The following is a 12,065-nucleotide window of genomic DNA, read 5'->3' on the forward strand; positions in this document are numbered from 1 at the left end:
TTCAGCTTCCACAGTGGGCATCACTGCTTGTCGAAGGAGCTCCACTCCATAGCTCTTCTCCAGTGGCTCAGTGGCGCTCCTCAGTGTTGGCATCCTTGACGGCACACACGGCTGTTTGGGTCCTCAGGGGTGCCTTTTGTTCCTTTCTGATGGAGGACTTCTGTAGCAGAGCCATGGCTCGGTATGGCTGGGGCTGGGGCGGAGAGGCACTGTGATGGATCTCCAAGATGCTTCTGGAGGAAAACTTGGCTTGTAAAGTCACCACAAGTCCCTGCTGCCTTTGTTTCCTCATTACTCTGGCATTCTTGTTGTGCAGGCTGGCACGGGGTGGACTGCTCCATCCGCTGCCCCAGTGGCACCTGGGGCTATGGCTGTAACTTAACATGCCAGTGTCTCAACGGGGGAGCCTGCAACACCCTGGATGGGACCTGCACGTGTGCACCTGGATGGCACGGGGAGAAATGTGAACTCCCCTGTCAGGTATGCCAGCTCTGCCTGGGAACTCCTAGGAGGAGCTGATGCCAAAGGGTTGGCTTCTATCTGCAGTTTTCCTGATTTAAATTGGCTGAATGTGAACCGACCTTCAGTAATTATTAGAAGAATCAAAGTGTTTGCATTCAAATTGGACACAGGATTGGGAAAAGATAGGAAAGACAATTGGTTAGGTAGGCTGTATGAGAATTCTTTCTTCTTTTCTCTTATCTGCACCCTGTTTTCCCACTGTTACACAAAGAATTTTCTCTGTTTCTTAAAACACTCATCTCATGGTGGCAGCCAGTTAGCAACACTGGTCAAACACCCAGTGTATGCTTGTCATTCTCCAGATATTTTGTTTGCATTATAATGGAAATCCCCTAGCCTTTGGGATGAGAAGTGACAGGGGGGCTGAAAAGGGGTGGTAACTGGTGTCACAGAAATGCTCATTGAAGTGATGAAAGAAGGCTTGGAAAAGGCATGGTTTAATGTAAATATCTCTGTAGTTGCAAGAATCTCCTGAGATTTTCCAAGTTCAACACTCACCCACTTCATTCCCTTGACCTACTTTGAAGATGTGCATCATTAGAAATTATATCCACCCCGGCTGACAGAGGGTGCCGATGGGAAGTGTTTTCTGTAGTAACCTGCCGATTTCTTTCTTTCCAAAGCACTTGGCTGGTTCCTTTCCCTGGCTTCCATCACTCTTTCTTCCTGTCACAATTCTTTTCTCCTGAGCCATTAAGCATTCTCTCAGTGGTGTGTGTTCTCTGCCTCCAGGACATCATCAGATGGCAAGATAGCAATGTGACCCCTTGAACTGGGCCCCTTGAGAAGGGACTTCCAGGAGGAGGCTCTTCTCTCTCTGGGCTTCCTCCTCATTAAGTCCAACCCACTTCCCAAAGTAGAGAGGATTCCCAGCCTGGGCTTTTCCCTGCCCTACAAAGCCCCAGGACAGAGTTAAGTTAGCTTTGTTGATTCTCAGAACAATAAACAAATAATCAGTACTTGGAAACAGGCTGGAAGGTCACCCATGTTGCTTGTGGATGAAGCAAAGCCCCAGGCATAACCTTGTCCTTTTTTTTTTTTTTTTTTTGGATGTTAGATGCATTAGTAAATCAGAGAAGGATGATAGTTTAGGGGTTCATAACATGGTAGAGCTAAATCCTATATAGCTCTATCAAATATTAGTGGGGTCTAAAAAAGGGTTTAGTTTGTTTTAACCAATTCTAAACAAATAATTATGCCATCTAACACCCACTGACTGTTCATGCTGGTTCTCATGTTCCCCTCTGGTGACAGTGTGTGCTCTCTGTTCTCCTTAGTGCCTGTATGGTATGGGGAGGTTTGTACATCTTCCCTCAGTTCCCAGGTATAGAAGTGAAAGAGCAAGGTTTTCCCTGCAAATGCAAAGCTTTCCATTTTTCCCCCCAAAATGAAATGATCATGTCCACCAAGAGTTGCCCACACGGACACACATTTACGAACCCACCTAACTGGGACGGGCGGGAAGAGGAGGAGGGTGTGCCATCACGTCCTTAGGACTTTAAATTAGAATATTTCATGAGACTTTGACTTTTTATTGGAAAAGAGGATATTAGACAAAGTAACAAAAGATTTTTATTTTTCTATACCATGCATCTCGTTGACAACTTAGGGAAATAAATATAATGCAATTAGAACTATAATTATTTTTAATGTTATAGCTTATTTATGTGGGCCAGAGTTCTCCTTTTCTGCTTAAGAAAGGAATGCATTGTAGGGAGCACTGAACTATGTTATAAAAATCTTTTTAGGAACAACAAAAAAAAATTTTTATGAGTTGTGGCTTATGATTTTTTTAAATTAACCAACATATTTACATATATTGCACACATGCCCACCAGCATATTGGTAAACTTGATTTTACCATTCATCTGTCCCAACCATGATGTCAGTTATCAACCAGAATTTGAAAGATTTTTGAACACTGATGTTCTGAAACCTACATTCTGGAAACCAAGAAGATCTGGGACTAGGTGACCGTAATGTACACTCCTGAGAGGTGTTAGGGGAATGGAGTACTGTATACAAAATGTCTGGCCGTGGTCCTTTGGCCTCCAGGTTCTCATTGCTGTCTTTGGTGCTGTCTTCCTTGCAGGATGGTACGTATGGGCTCAGCTGTGCTGAGCGCTGTGACTGCAGCCATGCAGATGGCTGCCACCCCACCACGGGACATTGCCGTTGCCTCCCTGGATGGTCAGGTGAGAGCCCAGAGTCCTTACTTTGAAGGGGAAACCTGCCAACTTAATGACTTATTCCATTCCTTACTCTTTCAGAGAAATACACAAGTCGACTTTTCAGATAATATAGTAAAATCTTCAATAAGCCAACACATTTGTACTCATGGAATATAATCACTAGGTGTAATTAATCTGCAGCCCCACCCTCGTGCCGTTTTTTTTGTTGTTGTTGTTGTTGTTGTTGTTGTTGCTTTGTGCAGGTCAGTTTTCTTGATCATACATGTAGGTTCCAATTGCTGGAATTTAGGCAATAAGATGGGAGAATGTGAGTTGCTATGAAGAGCTCAGAAGGAACTCTAATGGTATAATTGGGCTTTGAGAGGAAGAAAGGTTGAAATAAACCCTAAGAATATAACTAGGTCAACCTAGTGAGATGAAAATATTAATATTAATAAGGTTACTAGGCAAATACTTAAGTATTCTTTCCTAGAAATAAAAGTCTTAAAAACTTTCTTTTTTTCACAATTATGTTGGAATAGTGACAAATTTATGATATGGTTGAGTACAAATTTTCTAACCACAGCATGGGAATTTCTCTTTATTTATGTGGCTTCCTGATTTTAGCTAGGAAGTTTATCAAGCTAACAGTGGTCCCAGAAGAAGGATGATGATTTTGCTCATGATCTACAGACTTGTTTGTACATTTAGTGCCATCTTCTGAGTCTGTAAATCATGAGCAAAAACACCGTTCTTCTTCCAGGACCACTTTATATTCCCACCAGCAATGAATGAGGGGTCTAGCTTTTCCACAACCTTACCACATCTGTCTTTTCTATTACAGCCATGTTGGCGGGGATGCAGCGGTGTCTCATTGTGGATTATGTCTGTGTTTCCCTGATGGCTCATGATGTTGAGAATCTTTCCATGCATTTATTAGCCATCTGGATATCTTCTTTGTAAAAACATTTATTTACATCATTTGCTCATTTTTAATTTTCTTTATTATTGAGTTGAAACAATTCTTTGTATATTTTAGATCAATATTCTTTATTATTTATGATTTGCAAGTGTTTTCTCTTGTGAGGGTGTGTGTGTTTTTACTTTCTCAGTGGTGTCCTTTGTATCAGAAAAGTTTTTAATCTGAGAAAATACATTTTCTCTCTTTTGTAAATTTTGTTACTTATGCTTTGGTGTCGAATTTAAGAAATCATTGCCTAATCCAAGGTCAAAAAGGTTTGTGGCTTTCTTGTAAAAATTTTGTAGGTGTAGCTTTAGGTTCATTTTGAGTTAGGTTTTTTTTTTTTTTTTTTTGATGTGATATGCTGAGGGGATCAAACTTTTTTCTTCTGCATGTGACTATCCAGTTGTCCAAGCACCATTTGTGGAAAAGGCAAATTCTTTCCTCATTGAATCTTCTTGACATCCTTTGTCAAAAATTCCATAAAAAGCACATGAATGTAAGAAGGGGTTTTCTAGATTCTCTATTTTATCCCATTGGTCTATATATTCATCCTTATGCCAGTACCACACTGTTTTGATTACTATAGCTCTTTAGGAAGTTTTAAAATTGAGAAATGTGAGTCCTCCTGCTTTTTTCTTTTTTTTTTTTGAGGTGGGGGGCAGGTACCTGGGATTGAACTCAGGGGCACTCAACCACTGAGCCACATCCCCAGCCCTATTTTGTATTTTATTTAGAGACAGAGTCTCACAGAGTTGCTTAGTGCCTCTCTTTTGCTGAGGCTGGCTTTGAACTCACAATCCTCCTGCCTCAGCCTCCTAAGCTGTTGGGATTATAGGTGTGTGCCATTGTGCCCGGCCCTATAGCTTCTTTTTTTTTGATGTTGTTGTTGTTGTTTTTCAGGTTTGTTTTGATTGTTCTGGTTCCTTTGAATTTCCATATTGAATTTTTGGATCAACATGCCAATTTTTACAAAGGAGCAAGGTGGAAATTTAGTGGGGATTCAATGTATAGATCAATTTGGGGAGTATTGCCAACTTGGCCATGTTCAGACTTCAGATGCATAAGCATGGAATATTACAGGCAGTCTTTTCAGGGTTATCTGTCAGATCCTTAGGATTTGTTGAGAGTTTCTTTACTTTGTGATAGGAGTAAATTGAGATGAATTGTCATGAGCTTGATTTCTAGTGTCCGAGAGCCACCTTGGGAAAGAGGCCCCCAGGCTGGTGCAGTGAACTTCATTTTCTGTTGGTAGGAGACCACAGAAGACTTCCTAATCTCATGGTTCCTTCTTGACTTGCAAAACTCGAACTTTACAATATGAAAATTCTACCTTCCAGTTTCTGTTGACTCTCTATTTACCCCATGTTAAAACTGAATTACACCAGGGATTAAACTGGATTTTGTTACCCGGGTTCTTGAAGTTCTCAAATGGACTGACCGGTACTAATTTCTCAATGACCACCGTTAAACAAAACAACATTTTGAACTTTCTGGCCAATTCAGAAGTTTTCTAACTGAGAAGCCACATCATTTGTTTTGGGTCATATGCTACCAAATCCACATTTGTCTTATGAATATATAGAAGTGTAAGGTATCCTGGAATACCTCATCAGCACTCAGGTGTCCACCTGCTTTGATTTAGACTGAGCCTATGAAAGGCACACACTAGTAGACATGGGAAAAGCAAGAGATGATTTGGCCTGAAGCCAGGCGGAAAATGTGTTGGTTGCATTCCACAGTCTGGGTCATGGGGTAAGACAAATGATCGCATCTGGCCTTAGACCTATCAAGCTCCTGCGGGAATGCAGTGGCTTTGTCACACAGCGTAATCTTGTAATCCTCTGTCCATCTGTGACTGGCTTGCTTCTCTAAAAGGCACAGGGCTCTATCTCTTATTGCCCACTGTGTCTTTGCTTCATGGCCTGTGTGTCTGTATTGTTCCTAGGCCAGCTCAGTTGTCCCAGTGCCTCATTTCTTTGGGACCTCTGTGTGGGCTGTTGATGTGCAAACATCTGTCAGTATCTAAGCCTGCATGAGTTTGTCTGCCACACTCACAGAACCCAGTTGGTACAAGCAAACATATGTAGAGGAAAAGAAAATTCCAAAGCTTCAGAAACACCCCTGGATTTGGCTTATTTTTCTAAGAGGAAAGAGCAGCTTGTGTGTATTATTTACACAGGACATCATTTTGTGGTCGACACTGGACAGACTCATGACCTTTTGTTGATAAACTTGTCTTCAGTATTTTCCTTGTTAGGGCCTTTGTCAATAGAGAGAAGGCTCACTTTTCATCTAGGCATCAGATGGGGCCACACTGTGAACAGAAGCCCAAGGAAACAAGTAGTTCTACTTCTTCTCCTCTTGCCGCCAAGATGGCTCTAGGTGACACACTGAGCATCGCCAGATAGGGTGGCAGTGTGGGTATAGCGGTGAGACTTCTTAAAGAAGTCAGTGAAATCAACACAGGGGCCTGGGCTCTACCACTGGCCATGTGCAGATGGCGTGAAGTGCTTGTTTCATGATCAGCTGGTTTGGAGCCATGGTAAGGGTGAGAGAAATCAACCAGCCTGTGTCTAACCACGTGGTCATCACCACTCATAGCTTCATCCTGTCATCAACTGGCTGTTTTCCTCCTCAAGGACAGTGGCCAGAGGCATTTATTTATTTATTTTATTTGACTATAATTGATAGTCCCTACTCACAAAAAGTCTTCAAAATGTGCTATGATGAAGATAACCAAAACAAAAGCTGCATGATACCCCAGCAACTGTTTCCAAAAGAAGATCACCAATTTTTTTTTAAATAAGGATGTGTACTTTTATGATATATGGTTATTTGAAGCCCCAATTTATTAACATTTTTAGCTATTGGGCTATTTTTTACTGATTTTTAATTTTTGTACTGGGGATTAGACCCAGTGGTGCTTTACCACTGAGATATATTCCTAGTTGTTTTTTTTTTTTTTTCTATTTCATTTAAAACAGGGTCTCACTAAGTTTCTGAGGCCTCACTAAATCGCACAGACTGGCCTTGAACTTGGATCCTCTGCCTCAGCCTCCTGAGCCACTAGGATTACAGGCCTGTACCCCTGCTCTTGGCCCCAACAGAATATTTTTGTTTCTTTTTTTAAAGAGGCAGACTGCAGTAGAAAAACAGGGGAAAAGGAAATAACGTCAAGGACATGGGCTATGTCCTGAATTCCTCCTATACCATTGCTACACACACACACACATTCCACATGCATACATACACATAACATACCCATGTGTAAGCACACATATATACACACTGCTATAAAATGAGACTGGCTTTTCCAAAGTCATTCTGAAATTCTAGTTGTCAATATTAGTTTTATATAGATAGATATATAGATGTATATGTGCATTCCCAAAGTAATGGATTGATATGCTCTATAAAATATTTCCTGAAAGTGATAGAAATACATTCAGTCAGACAGAACACCTATTTGCTGAGTACTACAGCTAATCACGATTTCATTCCAGCTGTCTGGGGACACGTGTAATCTGTAGCCTGGTCTCCAGTTCTGGCTAAAATCACCATCACCTGGGGACTCTTTTCACTTGCATATTCTCAGTCACCACCTCACACCAACTGAGTGAGAATTTGTGGAGTGGGAAAGAGGAGAAGATAAAAGGGGAGGAGGATGGAGTCCCCACAGGTGCAATTTTGTACAAATTTGGAAACAACCTGGAAATCCCTCAGGATGTACTCTTTAGCACAGGGGGTGAGGGCTGGATGTCTGCCTGATTTAGCTCCTTGGCTGGGCTCTTCTGTTGCATACAACCTGCACAGCCTTACTTGACAGCCCAGTCTGTTGTGTTAAAAGTCATCCGGTAGCCTAAGCAGTACAGTTACCAGTATGCAGAGTGGATTTGCTGCTCCTTGTTACTAATTATTGAAGAACTTGGGGTGCAGAGGGCATTTCTGTGACACAAGAAAAAACCAATGGTAAAGAGAAGGTTTCAGTATGCATTTACACTAGAATAAAAGTTGAATTCTGAACTGTCAGAAAAGAGGTCAGGACACCAAAGCAACCTCTTGGCCTCTTGGGAATGAGAGACTAGCAAGGCAGGGTATCATGCTAAGGAGGGGAATGGAGAATAGCAGCTTAGGAAGAGGAGAATTGGGAGCAGTAGCCCCTGAGCGAAGTTGAGAAGAATCCAGCTTCCTCACTCTTCCCAGCAAGCAGAACAAGACTTGTTGTGGTCCAGCCCCTCTTTGCAGCTCTCCTTTCCAAGTGTCCCCCAATCACCACAAGTAAACTGCTGCTTCAGGGACTGATTTGTCCCCAGGATCTCCCATGAGGCTAGTGATACCTGAATTGTTACAATAAGGGAAGATCTCCCTTCCTCTGTCCAGTGACACATACCTGCAAATCCAAGTTGGAGGCAATAACGTTGTCAAGGGTTAATGAGCATGCACCCAGTCAGCCACAGTGAAAAGGACTCACTATCTGACCCTTTGGGCACTCAGTGGTGAATAACATGTCTGCTGGTGTCTGTGTGATTTTAGGAGAGGAAGTCATATTTAAGCAGAAGTTTGAGTCCCTAAAGTGATGATGGAAGGAGATGCTCATCCTCTGCACCCCACACCTAAAGGAAAGAGGCTGTGGAAAAAAAATCCAAAGCTTCCTGATGACTCCAGCTGCCCAGCAGTCCACTCTGTTCTATTTTATCTGGGCCCAGACACAGACAGGCAGTACTCTTCAGTGCTTTGGTCTTGCATCTACATATGCAGACATCGCTAACTTATATGACCAAGACTTTATCTCAGCTTGGTTACCTATGTGAAGAAATTCTGTTTTAGTGGATCTTTAAAATCCATAGTATCCACATAGGAAGATTTAGCAGCCATCTGTCAATTGTCTTGAAGTTCTCTGCCACCATACTGTGTGGGGGCTGGGAATGGGAGATAGAGGTTGTCAATCCCCATCCTGCACAAAGCTCACCTTCTAGCAGGGCAGACACTACAGATAGAGGTGGAGACAGGGTGAATCACTTCTCATGCCACAGAAAAGCAGAAGAAGTGTTATGTCTAAATGCTAGGGTACTTCCCTTCTACAATTATCAAACACAATTATTATTAACACATCTCTCCCTTTAATATATGATTAAAAGTTTTTTGGCCAGGATCAACACCCCAAATACTTCAATACTGGCCTAGGGAATATAAACAATTAAGCAATATAAAACAATATAAACAATTAAGGACTAGGGGTTGTATGTCTAAGAGGGGAAATAATGACATCCCAGATGATCTATTTACTGCATTCATACCATAAGCAATGCCTGCTGAATGCTGGTTTCACATTGAGGCCCCCCAGCATAATGCATCAGGCATTAAATGCACGGACATTTCTTTAGAGCTGCTTAGCTGAAGTTTATCACGATCACTCAGCCATCGCCTAGCAACTCATGAGGGCTATCAAAGAGCTCTTTGTCCTCAGTCCTGGCAAAAACAGTTCCTCACAGATCTCCTTATCAGCATTGGAACATTTATCAGGGAAAAAAAGATGCTTCTGTTGAACCATAGGTCTCCACAAATTTAAAGCTACCCCCTTCCCGTTTTGCTGCTGCTTCTAAATATTTTGGGAAGTTATTTCCTAAGGTAATTAGTGTTAATGTTTTTGTAAAAAAAACATCCCAAGGAAATTTTGTTAAGGTATCTCATAATTTTTCATTGCTCTAATCTGGTTCAACATGAAAAACACACAGGCCTGAGCTCCTGGAAGTTTATCTACTCAAAAACAAGGAAGTCAGCCATTTCTACCTCCGTAGCTGGAAAGGGCGACCACTTAGGTACTTACTCTGGAAGATGTTGGGCTTCCTGATTTGAATAAAAACTTCTTCAGGGAAGCATAACATGCTATGGTTGCTCCCCTAATTGGAAAGGAGTCCTGAATATCACGTAGAGAAGAGGAACTCGGCTTATTGATGGATTCAAATATTAATGTAACACAATCCATGTACAGGCACCAACCTCTCTTACAGAGTTCTCAGATCCCCTCTGCACACCATCTTCTGCCCTCCTATACAGCACAAATGTAGTTACGCTCTATCCTTCTTAAAAATTGTTTTTTTTGGTAACACCAGGAGGAGGCTCACAGTCCACAGCATGGCCTTCTTAGTTCACCTCAATGTGGCCGCGGCCTGACCGCTCACCCGCCTCACCTGCTCTTCCCAGCCTCTGAGTTTCAGTTGTAATTTGCAATTCCTAAAGGTTAGACACATCCTTCTTCGGGCCTCTAAACCTTGTACCCTCTATTCCCTTAGCCCAGAGTCCTCTTCCCACTTTGACAAGCCACCTCCTTCCCTGGCCATTGTCCCTAGACAAGGCTAGATATCTCTGTGGCCATTATTGCCCTGGAGTTACTGTTCCTAAAGAACGTCTCACCAGCAAGCCAGCATCTGGTTGGACCTCTGGAATATTTATTAACTTAAATTCTATTCTCCATCTTTGGTAATCAAGGAAACAAAAAGATGTCTTATAAGACTTTAGCAAAATTGGCCAAAAATAAGATGAGACCCATAGAAATAATTAAGGAATAAGAGACACATGTACACACAGAACCAAAACTTTATGGTTAAAACAGACTTACAACTATTTATCCTGGAACACACATCACCGCAGCATTGTCCTGACATGGAGGCCAAATCAGCAGCCTTATACTTAGGTATATTGTAGAGAAGCACTTACCAAAGACTTCACCATGAACCTCATCGCCCGAAATTCCACAATTAGATATTTATTTCTTAGGCTCCTAAAATGTGTGCTCTCTTAAAATATTCATATTCTCCAGACCAGGCACACCTCAGCAATAATAGATTTATCTTGTCCTTCCCAGAACATAAAATGGAAGGCAAGGTGGCAGAGGTAGGGAGGGACCATGAGGGAGGAGTAGCTGTGGGAGAAAGGATGAAGAAGAAGTCGGCTTTCCATCTTTTGCTGGACTTGACCCTTGGAGAGACATACCTGATATTTGTTTTCAAAGAAATTAAGCATTAATATCTGCAAAATGATGACTTATTTTTACTGATGCTAGATTAAAAGGGTTTGAATTTTTAAGAAGTGTTTGATTAGTAGAATGTTTATAATTTATATCCAAAGGAAAGATTTATTTGCAGCCTAAAAATAAAAGTTATTTAAAAGTAAGCTTGGTTCTGCTGAAATATGCTGATATGATTGGAGGCTAAAGGTTGATAGATGACCCCTAGACTTGAGTCTCTGGGAAAGAAATGATGGGTAAATCACTGAGACAAGCTTACCTTTGCAATAGATCTCCTTGCCTTGTTGCATATCTGGAAATTACCTTGATAAAGTTGATTGTGACTGATGATTATGCTAACTAGCTGGACAAACCTCTTAAGGGAAGAGGAAGCAGATATGAGATAAAGCATCACTCTATTCAGAGTGCCAGTCTGGCCTGTTGTCATTATTCCTAACATGCTTTGACTGAGAGTGTGCTAAGCTGTGTGTGAATCATGATGTCTATAATGTAAAAGAGCAGCAGATGCCTCTGACCAGCAATGTACTCTACCCCATAAGAATGGAATGTATAAGTAATGATTTGGCAAGTAGTAGACAAACTAAATGGCTAAATCTCAATCTCCCAAATGCCACTCCACTAAAAAAGTATCAAAAATCAGTACTAATTTTCAGGATTATTATCAGATTAACTGGATTATCCAGTTAACTTCTATATCTTCAAACTTATTTTTTTCTTTTGAAAAAATTAATTTGTTCTTTTAGCTATACATGACAGTAGAATGTATTTTGACATATCATACATATATGAAGTATAACTTCCAATTTTTGTGGTTGTACATGATGTGGAGTTAAACTGGTCATGTATTCATATAAGAATATAGGAAAGTTATGTCCAATTCAGTCTTTCCTATTCCCATCCTCCTTTCCCTTACCTCTGCTTACTGTGAGTTAGCATCTGCATATCAGAACATTTGGCCTTTGGCTTTTTGGGATTGGCTTATTTCACTTAGCATAACAGTCTCTAGTTCCATCCATTTACTGGAAACGCCATAATTTCATTCTTCTTTAAGGCTGAGTAGTATTCCATTGTGTATATATACCACATTTTCTTTAACCATTCATCTGTTGAAGGGCACCTAGGTTAATTCCAGAGCTTGGCTATTGTCAATTGAGCTGTTATAAATTTTGATGTGGCAGCATCATTATACTTCTTTAAACTTTTTACTGAGATTTCCCTTAATGGTTCCAGACTAAAATGCCCAGGGTTGTCTGAATCTATGTGAAGCAGTGGTCTCCATCTTAGCTGTTGTTAAACAGGAGCCTGGTTATAGTCAGAGATTAGGACCTGAATTCCTGGAACTAAGAATAAAGCCCAGAACCTGTTGGTACTTTCTTTACAT

The 12,065-nt window shown here is 41.2% G+C and overlaps 1 protein-coding gene across 1 annotated transcript in view; it reads left to right on the forward strand.

The window, feature by feature from the left end:
• Megf10 (multiple EGF like domains 10) overlaps nt 1–12,065 on the forward strand; it is a 116,433-nt gene that overhangs the window by 80,981 nt on the left and 23,387 nt on the right. The window contains exons 11-12 of the mRNA XM_076855908.1: nt 317–480; nt 2,615–2,717. Coding sequence (XP_076712023.1) covers nt 317–480; nt 2,615–2,717 — 267 coding nt within the window. The remainder of the gene's footprint in view (nt 1–316; nt 481–2,614; nt 2,718–12,065) is intronic.

Source organism: Callospermophilus lateralis, chromosome 5, assembly GCF_048772815.1.
Source record: "Callospermophilus lateralis isolate mCalLat2 chromosome 5, mCalLat2.hap1, whole genome shotgun sequence".
Lineage (NCBI taxonomy): Eukaryota > Metazoa > Chordata > Mammalia > Rodentia > Sciuridae > Callospermophilus > Callospermophilus lateralis.